General features: G+C 43.1%; 1 protein-coding gene across 2 annotated transcripts in view; it reads right to left on the reverse strand.

The window, feature by feature from the left end:
• Window positions 1–6,466: 6,466 nt before the first annotated feature.
• The window catches only part of ZDHHC9 (zinc finger DHHC-type palmitoyltransferase 9), a 39,176-nt gene continuing 27,261 nt past the window's right edge, over window positions 6,467–18,381 (reverse strand). For both annotated transcript variants that reach the window (XM_008273178.4, XM_070066467.1), the window contains exons 6-10: window positions 17,247–17,295; window positions 16,432–16,534; window positions 13,897–14,000; window positions 13,411–13,507; window positions 6,467–8,041 (exon numbers count right to left, since the gene is read on the reverse strand). In XM_008273178.4, the coding sequence (XP_008271400.1) occupies window positions 7,925–8,041; window positions 13,411–13,507; window positions 13,897–14,000; window positions 16,432–16,534; window positions 17,247–17,295 (470 nt within the window). In that variant the 3' untranslated portion in view covers window positions 6,467–7,924. The remainder of the gene's footprint in view (window positions 8,042–13,410; window positions 13,508–13,896; window positions 14,001–16,431; window positions 16,535–17,246; window positions 17,296–18,381) is intronic.

Here is an 18,381-nt window from a genome sequence, read left to right on the forward strand (position 1 = left end):
ACAGATTCAATGAGATCCCAATCAAAATACCAATGACATTCTTCTCAGATCTAGAAAAAAAAATGATGCTATAATTCATATGGAAACACAAGAGAACATGAATAGCTAAAACAATCTTATACAACAAAAACAAAGCTGGAGGCATCACAATACCAGATTTCAAGACATACTATAAAGCAATTATAATCAAAACAGCCTGGTACTGGCACAAAAACAGACATGTAGAACAATGGAACGGAATAGAAACTCCAGAAATCAATCCACACATCTACAACCAACTAATCTTTGACAAAGGAGCTAAAATCAATCCCTGGAGAAAGGATAGTCTCTTCAACAAATGGCACAAGGAAAATTGGATCTCCATGTGCAGAATTATGAAACAAGACCCCTACCTTACACCTTATACAAAAATCAACTGAAAATGGATCAAGGATCTAAATCTATGATCTGATACCACCAAATTACTAGAGAGGAACATTGGGGAAACTCTGCAAGACACTGGAACAGGCAAGGACTTCTTGAAAAAGACCCCAGAAGCACAGACAACCAAAGCCAATAGACAAATGGGATTAAATCAAGCTGAGAGGCTTCTGCACTGCAAAAGAAACACTCAGCAAAGTGAAGAGGCAACTGACAGTATGGGAGAAAATATTTGTAAACTATAAAACTGATAAAGGATTAATATGTAGAATTTATAAAGAGCTCAAGAAACTCAACAACAACAAAACAAAAAAAAATCAAGTTAAGAAATGGGTGGGGGTGGGGTAGCACTGTGGCATCGTAGATTAAGCCACCACCTGTGGTGCCAGCATCCCATATGGATGCCATTTCAAGTCCCAGCTGTTCCATTTCCAATCTAGCTCCCTCCTAATGTGCCTGGGAAAGCAGTGGGAAAATTGCTCAAGTACTTGGGCCCCTGCACCCATGTAGGAGATCTGGGTGAAGTTCCTGACTCCTGGCTTCAGATCCGGCAGTTGCAGCCATTTGAGGAGTGAACTGTGGATGGAAGACTTCTCTCTCTTTGCCTCTGCCTCTCCCACTCTGTTACTCTGCCTTTCAAATAAATAAATAAATCCCCCCCCCAAAAAAATGGAAAAGGATTTGAACACATTTTTCAAAACAGGAAGTTTAAATGGCCAACAGACACATGAAAAAATACCCAGGATCACTAGCCAAATAAATGCAAATAAAAACCACAATGAGGTTTTACCTCACTCATTTTAGAATGGCTCTCATACAGAAATCAACAAACAAGCCGGCGCCACGGCTCACTAGGCTAATCCTCCGCCTTGCGGCGCCGGCACACCGGGTTCTAGTCCCGGTCGGGGTGCCAGATTCTGTCCCGGTTGCCCCTTTTCCAGGCCAGCTCTCTGCTGTGGCCCGGGAGTGCAGTGGAGGATGGCCCAAGTGCTTGGGCCCTGCACCCCACGGGAGACAGGATAAGTACCTGGCTCCTGCCATCGGATCAGCGCGGTGCATCGGCCGCAGCGCGCTGGCTGCGGCGGCCATTGGAGGGTGAACCAACGGCAAAGGAAGACCTTTCTCTCTGTCTCTCTCTCTCACTGTCCACTCTGCCTGTCAAAAAAGAAAAAAAGGAAAAAAAAAGAAATCAACAAATAATAAATGCCGGTGAAAATATGGGGAAAAAGGTTCCCTAATCCACTGTTGGTGGGAATGTAAACTAGTACAGCCATTGTGGAAGACAGTATGGAGATACCTCAGAAAGCTGAAAATAGATATGCTATATGACCCAGCATCCCACTCCTGGGAATTTACCCAAGGGAAATGAAATCAGCATATGAAAGAGTTATCTGTACACCTATGTTTATTGCAGCTCAATTCACAATAGCCAAGATATGGAATCAACCTAGATGTCCATCACCTGAAGACTGGATAAAGAAATTATGGTATATATACACTATGGAATACCACTCAACTGTAAAATAAAAAATGAAATCCTGTCTTTTCCATCAAAATGGATGCAACCGGAAACCATTATACTTAGTGAAATAAGCCAGTCTCAAAAAGACAAATATCATGTCTTCCCTGATCTGTGGTAATAGATTATCAAAATGTATAGGAGGGGCCGGTGCCGTGGCTCATTTGGTTAATCTTCCACCTGTGGCACCGGCATCCCATATGGGTGCTGCCAGGTTCTAGTCCCGGTTACTCCTCTTCCAGTCCAGCTCTCTTATGTGGCCTGGGAAGGCAGTGGAGGATGGCCCAAGTGCTTGGGCCCTGCACCCGCATGGGAGACCAGGAGGAGGCACCTGGCTCCTGGCTTTGGATCGGCGTAGCTCCAGCCAATGCAGCCATTTGGGGAGTGAACCAACGGAAGGAAGACCTTTCTCTCTCTCTCTCTCTCTAACTCTGTCAAATAAATACATAAAAAATAAATAAAATAAAAAATGTACAGGAGTGAAATTAACGTTCTGAGATTCAATGATTGTTTACAACCCTGTCTCTACAGTTGAGGAACAGTATTTTTTTCTTCTTACTATTTGTTGAATTCTTTACTTAATGTAGGGTTAGCCTTATGAGTATAAAGTAAACTGAAAATAGATCACTGTAAAAATTAGGAGAGGAGAGAGGAGGAAAGGTGGAAGTATGGGCAGGAGGGAGGGTAGGGTAGGAAGTATCACTATGTTCCTAAATCTGTGTACATGAAATTAAAAAAAAACGGTATAAGGCCGGCGCCGCGGCTCACTAGGCTAATCCTCTGCCTTGCGGCGCCGGCACACCGGGTTCTAGTCCCGGTTGGGGCGCCGGATTCTGTCCCGGTTGCCCCTCTTCCAGGCCAGCTCTCTGCTGTGGCCAGGGAGTGCAGTGGAGGATGGCCCAGGTGCTTGGGCCCTGCACCCCATGGGAGACCAGGAAAAGCACCTGGCTCCTGGCTCCTGCCATCGGATCAGCGTGGTGCGCTGGCCGCAGCGCACTGGCCGCGGCGGCCATTGGAGGGTGAACCAACGGCAAAGGAAGACCTTTCTCTCTGTCTCTCTCTCTCACTGTTCACTCTGCTTGTCAAAAAAAAAAAAAAAGGTATATATGAAATATATGAAATTTGTTCCCTTTGTATAAATAAAAAAGTAAAAGTAAATAAATAAAATGCCTGCATAACATGGTATAGTATTTACATATAACCTCTGGACATCCTTCAGTATACTTTCAGTCATTTCTGGATACTTATAATACCTACTACATTGTAAGTGATATGGAAGTAGTTATTATACTATATTGCTTAAGGAATTACATCAAGAAAAAAAATTTGTGTGTGTGTTCAGTACAAATGCATCTTTTTTGAGTATTTTTGTTCCGTGACTGGTTAACAGGGCACGCAGAACCCACAGATACAAAGGGCCAACTGTACTAACTATATTATAATGGGGAAAGAAAAGGAAAATCATTCATATTAAGATAATATGTGTTTTAATATACATACCTAGGCAACACTACCCTAACACCAATAATAAGTAGTAAGAAGCTTCCACCTATCTGTAGAATCACTGTAAAGGCAATCACCACAAATGAAGATTCTTATGAGCACATGTGTGGGTGTTGGTGACTAAAATACCCATGAGTGGCATTGCCATCAGTAACATAATTTTCAAAAGTCCCAAATAACTCTTGGTAAAATTTTGAACAAAATAAAATGCCATCTTCCCCCAACTGGCACAGATGTTACATTCCTAGAAATTCCACATATATTTTAAAACTGGAGAAACACTGTGTGTATATTTATAAACTATTTAGGCCCAGCAAATTATACCAGGTTTTTCCACCTACATTCATGTTGTGTAGGACACTCCGAAGTTTTACAGTTGCAGGTTTTTAATCCCATTACCTTTTCATACTTATCTAAAACATGAAATCCACAACAAACCTCTTCTTGTGTGAGTTGTGTGTGCTTGCATCCTTTAAAACTAATGAGATTCAGAGCTGGAGTCTTTAACACTATTTCTAAAATCTATCACCTAAGCACAGCAAGAGATTCCTAGAATGTATTCTCAAAAGTGACACAATGCCTTTTGAATTATTGGGGACATGGTTCTTCTGTAGAAGCACCAAGGCATGAGAACAAATTATCATTTAAAAAAAAAAACATTTACTGCAATCCCTTAGTGATTTTCTCTGGCCTGGCCCCAGCCTCAGGAGTATAAAATGAACTGAGCTGGAAGAAAAGGACTAACAGGACCAGGTCATAGGGAGTGGGAGGGGGGCTATGTTGCTAGGTTACCACTCAAACCAATCCAAGTGGTCCCAGAGGGGAACCAGACACAGGACAGGTCTCTCTCTCTCTCTCTGCCCCACTAAGTTAAGGGCCCTCTCAAAGGAAAGGGGTCAAAGGTGAGGGGCAGGGGAGTGGATCATTCACACTAGGCACAAGTAAAGAAATGAGGCAGAACACAAAAGAAACAGACAGCCCTGTATTTCTAAAACCATTCAAGTCTCCTTCATTAATTGGCTTCCCCCCAAAGGAAAGATTTCTTTATTAAGAAATACGAGCTTGAAAAACTCCCAACACATACACATTTTAGGCTCACACAAAAGTGCAGAGATTTACATATTAAATTGCATTTAAGTTAGAAAATAGATTTAAAAACAAAATACTTCTTTCCCCCAACAAGGTAAAGAGATTTGGTCAGTAGGAAAAGGGTCCTTAGGGGTAAAGGCAGGATGGTCAGGACAGGAAGAATGGAATTTAGCTGCTACAGAATTAGAACCTACCTCAAAACCAATCCCATACTTAGGGAAAAACACAAAAGAGGAGATGATGATCTCAGCTAGGGCCAGGAGGGGCCTGGAGCCAAAGGGACACAAAGAAAGGTCCCAACATAGCCAAACCCCACCCAGAGGGTTTTGGATCAGTGCCAACCATCACGGCCTAGGAAAAGGGGTAAATGGGAAACTTGAGGAATGGGTAGGAAAGGGGAGTTGGAGACAAAGTGTGAGCCACGGAAAAGACAAAACAACTTAAGGCCCCTTTCCCTGGGAAAGATCAATTCTTCAATCTTTCCCCTGATTAGAACTCGGACTAGTATTAGTAGTATTCATGGGACAGATCCTCAGGCTAGGGTCTTAAATACAGAATATTTATAAACAAAAAGAAACTGGGCAGGGAGTATGAGAAAGCAGTAGCTTATCAAACAACAAAAAACAAAACCAAAAAAAAAAAAATCCCTCACACTCACACTAGAGACAGTTTTCCATTTTGGCCCTTCATATCAGAAATAGAAAACTAATCTGACTGGCCAAAGGGTCAGCAGCAGAGTGGCTGAGGTAAGTGGAGAGAGGAGAGAAAGCTATGATAAAGCCAGGAGAGGAGATGGGCTGAGCTGGGATAGGCTGGCAGCTAACTGAAAAGGGCTTTACATGAGAGGTTAACTGGAAAACTCAAACAACTTACAAACTTTCCAGGCCTGGCCTTATTTTGAAATAAGTAAACATCTAACCATAAGAAGAAGAAGAAAAAAAAAAGAGAGAGAGAGAGAGCCAGAAAAGAATGGGAAAGTAGCAGACACAAGAGAAATCTGAGTCAGTTGCTCTCCCAATATCTCTCTCTGACTCTGTCTCTGCATTTCAAATGCTAAATTCAAATCTTGCTACAATGGGGCCGGGTGCTATAGTGTAGTAGGTTAAGCCTCCGCCAGTAGCACCGGTTCATGTTCCGACTGCTCCACTTCTGATCCAGCTCTCTGCTGATGGCCTGGGAAAGTGATAGAAGATGGCCCAAGTGCTTGGGCCCCTGCACCTGCGTGGGAGACCTGGAAGAAACTGTCTCCTGGCTTCAAATCAGCCCAGCTCCAGCCATTGCAGCCATTTAGAGAATGAACCAGTGGATGGAAGATTTCTCTCCTTCTCTTCTCTCTCTCTATAACTCTGCCCCTCAAGTAAATAAATAAATCTTTAAAAAAAAAATCCTGCTACAAGGAAAATAGGAAAATACAGAGAAAAATCTGGGAGCAGCCAAATTTCATTAATTCCAACTGAGACGAGTGAGATAGGAACTGATAAGGAGTCCTGAATACAGACCATTTAAAAAGAAATACATGACATCACTTGTAAAAGATCACTCACAAAATGTTTCCAAGGGAAGGCCCTGATAAGCCTGCTTTAAAAAACCAAGACTTGTTTGCAATTAATGGCATCCATCTGTTTTAAAACAACACCCTAATAAAGAACTTGAGCTCTAAAGTAAATATAATCTCCCTACCCTTCTGATTTTGCTCACACTGTGTACTGACTTAGAAGTCCTTTCTTCATAATCTAGAATAAGATCAACTTTGGCCCAGAATGTAATATGCTTCAATGAAGAGTTTGGGAGCTATCACTCCAACCCAAGGGTCCCCTGAAAAATGGAAGTATGGGTAGTAACAAACAACCCCCTCCAACCCCCACCCCCAACACAGACACGTTCACACCCCCAAGGTGGTTCTTGAAATGGAAGGGGGAAGGAGGAGGCAGGCAGTTTGCATTAGACACAGTTTAATCGCCTTCAGATAGATTAAAAGTTCTGGTTTACACTCCCCCACCCCCATGAGTCATCCAGACAGGACCCTGGCTTAGAAAGAGAAAAACACAGGTGCTCTAGGAAATATAGCCACATATAATACATAAATCTTCTTCCCTGAAATAGTGCAGGTCCTGAGCAGAGCTGACTGGGGGCCGCAGCCCACCCCCCGGGTGAAGTGGCTCTGGGACTCTGCCGGTGGAAGTGCTGGAAGAGTGGGGCTTGGAGGAAGCCCCCGGCGTGGTTACCATAGCTCAAGGTGGGCTGAGGCCTTGGAGTGGGTTCCCTGGGAGGGCAGCAGTGCTGGGCTTTCCCTCACTCAGCCAAGGCTTAATGGAAGTACTGGTTAGCGGGTTTTTTTCCTTTTTTTAAGGGGACATAAGGGGAGAGGAAAGGAGAGGACAGCCTCTCTGTGCCTTGGTTTCCACATTTGTGCATTCAGGGCCTTTGCAGGCCACACACAGGGAGTCTGACGGGGTAGTGTTTAAGTGAGCACTTAGGCTTCCTCTGAAGAAAAGGAAGGACCAGAGTGCAGACTTTTATTACTGCCATTCCTGCTCCTAGTGAGAGCAAAGTCCAAAGGAAAAACAAATTAAAAGGGGCTAATGAGGAGGGAAGAGAAATGAGACAGAGAGTATAAAAGGATACGCCGTTGGCATCTCATTAATTCTTACTGAGAACAGCAGAGGCATTAAAAAATTTCTGGGAACTCTATGAGAAATGTAAATTGTTATCTCCACTACACTTACTTACATGTATCTAAGGGGAAGATAGTGGGACTTAGTGTTAGAGAGTAGATGGGGGACAAAGGAGAAGCTACACGAATAAATACAACAAGTGGAAAGTACCTGCCCCATTCCTAAAAGGATTAGCTGGCAAGGCTGGCACTTGGTAGCCAAGAGAATCCTCCAATCCCACTCTCCATCTTTATTAATTCTGAAGGCCTCAAGAATCCAGTTAAAATTCTCTGGCCAATGGTCTCTGCGACTGCCTCTACACTAGGGACAAGCAGCAGCCTGAGAGCATTTGAGCCCAGTCTGAAAAACCTTTAGCCCCAAAATGAGACTAACGGCTCCAAGCAGGAGGGCTGGGATCTGGAGGGGAGAGAGGAGAGTCCAGGAAGACGTTATGGCTGGAGGCCATGGAAAACCGGTGTCAAGGCCCAAGAGATCCATTTGTCCATTACAAGAGGTGACTGACATCTTCTGCTACTGCCTTGAGTATAGAAATTTTAAAAATAAAAAATAAAAAGCTTGCAGCTTGCAGCAAGAAAATGCCAGTGTGCAATTGGGTGACTAATGACCAAAAAACCGGGAAAATGAACAGCTTACTTGCTCTCTGTCTCAAGTTTATCTTCTCCCCTGAAATCTCTCATAGCCCTAATGAACACAAACAAAAGTCTCTTCCACAGATAGGCTACTTCTCAGCTTCAGTCGCCTCCTGTGCTGGCTCTGGGGGTTCTGGAGGCGACATCTCTTCCGGAGAGCTGGAGTCCTCTGGCATCTCGTTTGAATTCAGATGCTCTGTTGGTGCCTACGAGGAAAAGATATCATATTTGACACAGTGTTCTCCTTCAAAATCCAAATGCAAAGAATCTGCAGACACTAAACTCTTCCTCTGAACCCCTCAACCACACTGATACTACAGACATGCAGCCACCAGCCCCAAACTTAGAGCCAAGACCAGGCTATCTTCTTCTCAGCAAGATGCGACACAGGTGGATTTGAGCTCTATCCTGAATTGTCTTCATGGACTGATGTCCCACTATTATCATCATCATCATCATAATAGGGAGCACAAATAACTGCATAGGTCAGGTGCTCCCCTACCTCCCAACAGACTGTTATAATGTTCTTGTCTAACATAGCTTGAACCAATGGTTCTCAATTCTGTTTCTGCTCTAACACACACCTCACTAGAACAGCAATTCTAAACCAAAGAAGGTAGGGTGTCAAAATTTTGATGGTCAGATGTGGTTTGAAAATGCCCTCTTAGTGATTCTAAAACACTACCCTTCCCCACATTCAGCTGAGAATCACTACTGTAGATTGTAATGATTTGAGATCAGACTCATCTAAAAAGTGATATTTAAAATGATGACAATAATACATAAACCTGGCTTTGCTGGACATTAAAAATTAGCAGCAGGCATTTGACCTAGCAGTTAAGCCAGCAATTGGGACACCCACATCCCATTATCAGAGTGCCAGGGTTTAAGTCTCAGATATGCTTGGAGTTTTTTAAAAAGATTTATTTATTTATTTATTTTAAAGGCAGAGTTAGAAAGAAGCAGAGGCAGAGAGAGAGAGAGAGAGAGAGAGAGAGAGGGCTTCCATCTGATGATTCACCTCTCAAATGGCTCCAGCAACAGCTGGAGCTGGGTTGATTTGAAGCCAGGAGCCTAGAGTTTCTTCCAGGTCTCCCACGTGGCTGCAGGAGCCCAAGGATTTGGGCCATCTCCCACTGCTGTCCCAGGCACATTAGCAGGGAGCTGGATCAGAAGTAGAGCAGCTGGGACTCAAACCAGCACCCATATTGGGAATGCCTACACTGCAGGCAGCAGCTTTACCTGCTACGGCACAGCACTGGTCCCTCAAATACGCTTCTAATTCCAGTTTCCAGTGAATGTACACCCTTGGAGGCAGCGCTGTTGGCTCAAATAACTGGGCCTCTGCCACTCACGTGGGAGTCCTGGATTGCATTCCCAGCTCCTGACTTTAGTCTGTGAGACAGGTCATTCTGAGCATTTGGGGAGTAAACCACAAATAGGATCTCTCTCTCTGTCTCTGTCTGTCTGTCTATATATCTCTCTCTCAAATAATAACAAAATTAAAATTCAAAATTCAGAAAAAGCTAAGTAGTGAGCAACGATTTACCTTACAAAAAGCATTCACTTAAGAGTAGGATCCCGTTTAAAAAAAATTCAATTCTAGCCGGCGCCGTGGCTCAATAGGCTAATCCTCCACCTTGCGGCGCCGGCACACCGAGTTCTAGTCCCGGTCGGGGCACCGGATTCTGTCCCGGTTGCCCCTCTTCCAGGCCAGCTCTCTGCTATGGCCAGGGAGTGCAGTGGAGGATGGCCCAGGTGCTTGGGCCCTGCACCCCATGGGAGACCAGGAAAAGCACCTGGCTCCTGGCTCCTGCCATCGGATCAGCGCGGTGCGCCGGCTGCAGCGGCGGCCATTGGAGGGTGAACCAACGGCAAAGGAAGACCTTTCTCTCTCTGTCTCTCTCTCACTGTCCACTCTGCCTATCAAAAAAAAAAAAAAAAATTCAATTCTACTAAAAATATGTTAGAATAAGTTTCATAAGATTTCAGGATACAAGGCCAATATACAACAATCAGCTGTATTTCTACATACTCCCAATAAACAATCTAAAAATAAAATTAGGAAAAAACCCTCATCTACAATAATAGCAAAAAGTAAATAAAATAAAATACTTATGATAGGGCTGGCGCCGCGGCTCACTAGGCTAATCCTCCGCCTAGCGGCACCGGCACACCGGGTTCTAGTCCCGGTTGGGGCGCCGGATTCTGTCCCGGTTGCCCCTCTTCCAGGCCAGCTCTCTGCTGTGGCCAGGGAGTGCAGTGGAGGATGGCCCAAGTCCTTGGGCCCTGCACCCCATGGGAGACCAGGATAAGTACCTGGCTCCTGCCATCGGATCAGCGCGGTGTGCCGGCTGCAGCACACCGTCCGCGGCAGCCATTGGAGGGTGAACCAACGGCAAAGGAAGACCTTTCTCTCTGTCTCTCTCTCTCACTGTCCACTCTGCCTGTCAAAAAAAAAAAAAAAGAAAAAAAATACTTATGATAAAGCAGTGAAAGTATAAAACTTACATTCTGAAAGCTACAGAATATTGCTAAAAAATTAAAGATAATTTTAAACAGATGCAAAGACAGCTCATATTAATGGCTCAGAAGTCAAATTTGCTAAGATGGCAATATTCCCCAAATTGATCTAGAGATTCAATGCAATTCCCATTAAAATTCCAACTTGCTTCTTTGCAGAAACTGATGAGCTGATCCTAAGATTCATATGGAAATTCAAGGGACCTAGAATATCCAAAGCAATCAGGAAAAAGAATAAAGTTGGAAGGCTCACATTACCCAATTTTAAAACTTACACAATACTAACATAACCAAAAAAGTATGGTACTGGCATGAGAACAGATATACTGATCAACAGTTGAGAATCTAGAAATAAACTCTCACATTTATGATCAATTGATCTTTGACAAGGACTGAAAAAAGGATAGTCTTTTCAACAAATGATACAATGGCAATGGAATATCTACAGGCAAAAGAAAGAATACAGATCCCCTACCTCAAAGCATATATAAAAATGAACTAAAAATGGATTAAATATCTAAATATAAGAGATAAAACTATAAAATTATTATAAGGAAACAAAATATCAATCTTTATGATGTTAGATTAGGCAACAATTTCTTAGATATGACACCAAAAGTATAAGCCACAAATGAAAACTGAGTAAATTGGATTACATCAAAATTTAAAACTTTTGGGCTTCAAAGGTTACCATCAAGAAATTGAAAAGACAATCCATAGGATGAGAGAAAATAATTGCAAATCATGTATCTGGCAAAGGACTTGTATATAAATTATATAAAGAACACTTACAACTCAACAACAAAAAAGATAAATAGCTCAATTTTTAAAATGGAGAAATTATCCAAATATACACTTCTCCAAAGAAAATATACAAGTGCCAAAGAGCACATGGAAAGATGTTCAATATCATTAGTCATCAGGAAAATACAAATTAAAACCACAATGAACCCACATCACACCCACTAAGATAGCTATGTTCAAAATGTCAGATAATAGTTGCCAAGGATATAGAGAAACTGGAAACCTCATATACTGTTAGTAGGAATGTAAGACGGTACAACTACTTTGGAAAAGAGTTTAAAATTTCCCCAAAAGGTTAAATACAAGGGTATGCCTATGAACAAAAGTTCATAGAAAAATGGAATTAAAATAGAATTTTATTTTGGTGTTAAAATTTTTGAAATTCATGCTTGACTTTTTTAGTACCCATTTTCCATGAACTTTCTGAAGACCTCTCATAAACGTTGAGTTACCATCTGACTCAGAAATTATATTCTCAGGAATATAGCCAAGAGAAATAAAACCATGTCCACATAAAAACTTATACATGGGGGGCCAGTGTTATGGCGTAGTGGGTAAAGCCGCCACCTGCAGTGCCAGCATCCCATATGGGCTCTAGTTCGAGTCCTGGCTGCTCCACTTCCAATCCAGCTCTCTGCCATGGCCTGGGAAAGCAGTACAAGATGTCGTCTCAAGTGCTTGGGCCTCTGTACCCACATGGGAGACCCGGGAGAAACTCCTGGCTCCTGGCTTTGGATTGGCACAGCTCCAGCCATTGCAGCAATCTTGGGAATGAACCAATGGAAGACACTCTCTCTCTCTCTCTCTCTCTCTCTCTTTCTCTCTGCCTCTGTCTCTCTGTAACTCTGCCTTTCAAATAAATAAATGAATTAATATTTAAAAGACTTATACATGGATGTTCACAGTTATATTACTTATGATAATCAAAAGATGTAAATAAAGCAAATGTCTACCAACTGATGAATGGATAAATAAATGTAACATGACTGTATGCTGGAATATTATTCAGCACATAAAAGAATGAAGTACTGCTCTATGCTACCTTGAAAATATAAAGCTAAGTAAAAGAAGCTAGTCACAAAGGGCCACATATTGTATGAGTCCATTTACATGAAATATAAAGAAGAAACAAATCTACAGCAAAAGGAAGTAGATTATTAGTTGCCTAGGGATGGGCTGGGGAGTTAAAGAGAAGAAGAATGACTGCTAATGGGTACAGAGCTCCTGAGGGCAGGGGTAATTAAAATATTTTTAAATTGATTGTTGTGATGATTGTACAACTCTATAAATACACTGCAAACAAGTGAATCATCCATTTTAAATAGACTGCATGGTATGTGAATCATCTCTAATAGAGCTCTTAGAAAAAAAAGTTTAGGGGCTGGTGCTATGGCGTAGCGGGTGAGGTCACCGCCTGTAGTGTCGGCATCCCATATGGGCGCCGGTTCATGTCCCAGCTGCTCCACTTCCGATCCAGCTCTCTGCTATGGCCTGGGAAAGCAGTGGAAGATGGCCCAAGTCCTTGGGCCCCTATACCTATGTGGGAGACCTGGAGGAAACTCCTGGCTCCTGACTTGGAAGTACAGCTCCAGCCATTGCAGCTAATTGGAGAGTGAACCAGCGGATTGAAGACCGACCTCTCTCTCTCTCTCTCTGTGCCTCACCTTCTCTCTCTAACTCTTTCACATATAATAAATAAATCTTTAAAAAAGAAAAAAAATTCAAATAATAAGAACATACTTGGTAAACACATCTTGAGCAGGGCAGCTGGGAGACTCTCCACAACATCTGCATGTTCCAGGAAGGAAGCCTCTTTCTCCCAAGGTAACCACATCACTCACTGCAACATCATCCCTGACCCCTATTTTTGCCCCTACACGCTTCCCTCCTCAAGGCACCCTTCAGGCTGCTGAGGAGTAGTCTGATTTCACGTCTCTCAACTCCACTAGATTAATGAGCTCTTTGAGAGCAGGGATACAGTCTGCCTTGCACACTGCTGTATCCTCAGCACCTAGCAGAGTAGCTGGCAGAGAAGCTGCTTAATAGTAAATCTCAAAGAAATGAATAAAGTTTAATCTACTTCCAAAAGCACAAAGATCTGAAGGCAGTATCAAGACAGAAGAGAGAAGAGATAGGGAAGCCGAGGTGATCAGGATACAAAATTGCCTAACTATATCCTATTTCTAAACTGTAAAATCAGCCTGCACCCTCCCTAGCATCAACTTAGCCTTAAGTCAGAAACACTTACTGGGCTTTGTGGCAAGAGGCTGCTACTGGTCTCTTGAGTACTGGGAGGTCGACTTCCACTTTCCTCCAGTGGCAAAATACCCCTTCGATCCAGCACACTGAAGGAGACAGGAGAGTTAATCAAGGAATTGGCATTCACTCCTCCACCCACACAGCCCACTGAACATTGCTGTGTATATTAAAAAACATAAACTAGGCCTTTGGCAATCTAGCCTAATCTGAGCACATGCCTCCTATCTTTCATTCACTTTTTCTTCCATAAACCAGTGCCATAATAACCAGGGTACAAAAAAATGAAACAGCATCCATTCAAAACAACCAGCCCATGGTCTATGGCCCATGTAGATATGCTATCAAGTCACAATCCTTATGGAGACCATTTTTGATACCACAAGGTCACATTCAGAAGAATGTATCAAACCAGGTAACGGGATTAGGTTAAGTCGTTCATTCAAAGAGTGCCAGGACCTTTTAGTCTCCTAAGTACCTGGGAGGCAAGGGGCCACACAGCACTTCACAACAGTTCTTCACAATGTTGCCATGGCTATAGGGATTCTGGACGCGATTCTTCCCTGTCCATGATCCTTTGATCTGCAAGATAAAAGCCAAAGCTTACATTAAAAATTGTTTTGAAGGGGCCAGAGTTGTGATGCAGCAGGGTAAACCACCACTTGTGATGCCAGCATACCATATTTAGAGTGCTAGTTCGAGCCCCAGTTGCTCTGCTTCCCATTCAGTCCCCTGTTAATGCATCTTGGAAAACATCAGAAGATGGCCCAAGTACTTGGGCTCCTGCTACCCATGGGAAAGACCCAGATGGAGTTCCTGGCTCCTGGCTTTGGCCTGGCTAAGTTCTGACAGGCAGTTGTGGCCATTTTGGAAGTAATCAGCTGATGGAAAATTAGTCTCTCTCTGTCTCTCTCCCTATCAAACAATAAAAAATAAAAATAACAATTGTTTTGAAGACATATAGCATGGGATGATGAAAAAGTTCTAGAAATGGGGCTGGCACTGTGGTGCAGCAGGCAAAGCTGCCACCTGCAGCATTGACATCCCATATGAGTGTTGGTTCGAGACCTACTGCTCTACTTCTAAGCCAACTCCCTGCTAATGCACCTGGGAAGGCAGCAGAAGATGGCTTGAGTGCTTGGGCTCCTGCCACCCACATAAGAGACCCGGAAGAAACTTTTGGCTTTGGTCTGGCCCAGCCCCAGCCATTGCGGCCATTTGGGGAGTGAACCAGTAAATGGAAGACCTTTCTCTCTGTGTCTCTCCTCTCTGTAACTCTACCTTTCAAATAAATCACTAAATCTTTTTTTTAAAAAGTTTTAGAACTGCATGGTGGCAATGCTATGAATGAATTATACATTTAAAAATGGTTTAGATGGCACATTTTATATTGTGTGTATTTTATCACAATGAAAAGGAAATACATACGCAGAATGTTCACAATAGAGTGAGTGAAAAAAGATTGAATCCTATGTATTATTTTTATTTAAAAATATATAATATATATAGATACACAACATGAGAATGAGTCTGCACCAATCTGTAAGACTAAATCACACTGTTAACAAAAGTGGTGTCTAGGAGGTAAAGTTACAGGGATTTACTTTGTCTTTTTTGCTTATCTGTATTTTCTGATGGTCTACAATGAATATGGATTAATTGGTAACTTTTTAAAAAATAAGTACTGGCCAGCACCGTGGCTCACTAGGCTAATCCTCTGCCTGTGGCGCCAGCACTCCGGGTTCTAGTCCCGGTTGGGGCACCAGATTCTGTCCCGGCTACTCCTCTTCCAGGCCAGCTCTCTGCCATGGCCCGGGAAGGCAGTGGAAGATGGCCCAAGTCTTTGGGCCCTGCACCTGCATGGGAGACCAGGAGAAGCACCTGGCTCCTGGCTTTGGATCGGCGCAGCATGCCAGCCATGGCAGCCATTTGGGGGGTGAACCAAAGGAAGGAAAACCTTTCTCTCTGTCTCTCTCTCTCACTGTCTAACTCTGCCTGTCAAAAAATAAATAAATAAATAAAAATAAGTATTTATTCAGTACAACTGTCTTGAGTCATTCCAAATCTACAGGCACCATCTGGCCTTTAAGAACCTAATGACCTTGTACCCATGTAAACTTTTCAATCTCTTCACCTTTTTTCTTTTTTAAAAAAGATTTATTTGTTTATTTGAAAGATGGAGTGACAGAGAAACAAAAGGGACACACACACACACACACACAAAGACAGAATCTTCCATCCTAGTTCAGTCCCCAAATGGCCACACCAGCCAGGGTTGGGCTAGGCTGAAGCCATGAGCCAGAAACTCCATCTAGGTTTCCCACACAGGTGGCAGGTGTCCAAGTACTTGGGTCACCATTCGCTGCCTTCCCAAGCACATTAGCAGGAAGCTGGATCAGAAGTAGAACAGCCAGGACTCGAACCAGCATTCCAACAGAATGTCACATGTGGCAGTTTAACCCACTACACCATGCACCATGCACAGGACTCTATTTGAGGGGCAGTGAGAAAGAGAGAGTGTGAGAGTGAGAAAGAGATAAAGAGCTCCCAACCACTAGTTCACTCCTTAAATGCCTACAACAACCCACACTAGGCCAGGCCAAAGCCCAGAGCCAAGAACCCAATCCAGGTCTCCTATGTGGGTGGCAGGAGTCCAATCACTTGAGCCATCACCATTGTGTCCCACCATGTGCATTAGCAGGAAGCTGGAATCAGTAGCAGAGTCAGAGCTGGGACTCGAAGCCAGGTACTGAGATACAGGATGCTGACATCCCAATCAGTATCTTAACTGCTAGGCCCAATACCTGCCCTTCGATCTCTTTTTCCTAGTGCCCTATAGGTACCCAGCTCCAAACAAAGCAGTCTGTTTCTCTTCCACACATCTAATATTCTCTCATAGCAGGTTTCTGCTTGCCTCAACCTCCTGGGCTGAAGATTCAGTTCTCTAGCAGGTAACAACAGAATAGGCTTTGGGGAGGAAAATACATGGTGAGGAGAAAAGAAGTTGACTCACGTCTTCATTGGTTGTCTGGTTGAGAGCCACGAGGAAAGTGTGAAATCCAGTCAGTCCCACAACGGACCATAGTGTGAAGAAGCAGATGAGAACTTCTAGAACAGTGAGGTGAGGTTAAGGAATGATGAAGAAGCTACATCAGGGAACTCCATGACACCAGTCACACCTTCTTTCCCTCTTGGAATGTATATCATAAAGGCCATGTATCCACATAAAACAACAGATAAATTCTAAACTCACTGGATAGATCCTTTATGAAAAGTAAAGGATTTCTGCTGATTTACTACAGATCTCTAGTGTATTTAAGTGGATGCCTATTTATTTATCATTGGCCCTTGGAAGGTGATAGCTAGGAGGGGGCCAAAGCTAAACAATGTTGGCCATCACTGCCAATGAAAATCTCATCAAAAAATAAACTTTTTAAATGAAAAATTAGTGGGAGAAAATGATTTATAGACATCTCATCCGAATCTGCTTTTCAGAAATGCTGCCTTAGCTGTAACAGGATGACGGGGCTTCCAGTAAGCGACATAAGAGGTGGATTTAGGCAAAGCAGTCTACTAGAGGAGACAGGGCTGAGCCTGGGATAAGAAGGACTTGGAAGAGAGACAGCCACAAAGTGGGTGAAGGAGAGACCTCCTTTTAAGCCCTGGCCATCTTCCATTCTGGTTTTTATCACTAAGACTACATTTTTTATTTTAGACTTTGGCACTCTCCAATGTTTGAAAAACTAGGTGGTGGGAGAACTGCAGGGAAGAAAAATGCTGGAAAGTAGTTTAAGAAGGCTTCACAGGACATACTGCCAGGGAGGATATGTTCCAGGAGTTTCTTTCAACGTCTCCAGAAAGCCAATTTTCAAGGATTCTGTGAAATTGAGAGGAGTAGAGAGAAAAATTAGTGAATTCAGTCAAAACTATGCACTCTCCTAGTACCTGCTCATTTCCTTCCCTCCCTATCACGTGTTACACACTGGCAAGAGATAAGCTCTCACGCAGGCAAGGGTGAGAATTCTCACCTTCAATTGGCAGACTCATTACAAAAGAGTTCATATTTCCAGTGCAAGACCAGGTACTGGACTAGAGAGCTGGGCATAAGCCAAGCCTTGAGCTCCCTTCCCTTTTTCCTAGCCCTCAACTACAGACATGTAGGGGGATACTAACAGATGAAAGAAATCAGAAATAGCCACCAAAAAATCCTCTCCTTACCTATCTGTGCCACTTCCTCATTTAAAATACAGCTCAGAGTTTCTCTCTTTAGAAGCTGTCTTCATTCAGACCATTCCTTTAACTCCACATCCCATCTGCCCTTAGATGTGTGGATATGTGTGTGTGTATGTGCAAGGTTACCTCAAGTTCATGGAAAATGGAGTTAAAAGATCAGTTTATTTTGGTGCAAATATAGAATATCTGGTGGTTTTATTTATTTTTATTTATTTAAGAAGCAGACAGAGATTTCTATATCCACTGGTTCACTCTCCCAAATGCCTACAATAGTCAGAGCTGTCTAGGCCAAAGCCAGGAGCCAGGAAATCAATTCAGGTGTCCTACATGGATGACAGGGACCCAAGTAATCAAGCCATCACCTGCTGCCTCCCAGGGTGTACACTAGCAGGAATCCAGATCAGAAGCAAAGGGAGGGACTTGAACCCAGGCATTCTGATATGGGATGTGGGCATCCCAAGTATCACTTAACCAGCGCACCAAAATAAATTCATCTTTTAATTCTATTTTCCCTGAACTTTTTGAATCATCCTCATATTTTCTTATCTCCAAAAGCAGACCATGAGCTACTAAAAAGTATTTCTCGGCTAAAACCCTTTCTACCACTTAGCACAAAGCAGGTGTTACAAGGCAGTAGAGAGAATGCCAAAACACACCCCCAACCTTTGGGATCACTTTAGAAATGCCCAATACTCTGGGTCTAGACCAGTAATTAAGACCAGGTTCTCAG

Source organism: Oryctolagus cuniculus, chromosome X (assembly GCF_964237555.1).
Source record: "Oryctolagus cuniculus chromosome X, mOryCun1.1, whole genome shotgun sequence".
Classification (NCBI taxonomy): Eukaryota; Metazoa; Chordata; class Mammalia; order Lagomorpha; family Leporidae; genus Oryctolagus; species Oryctolagus cuniculus.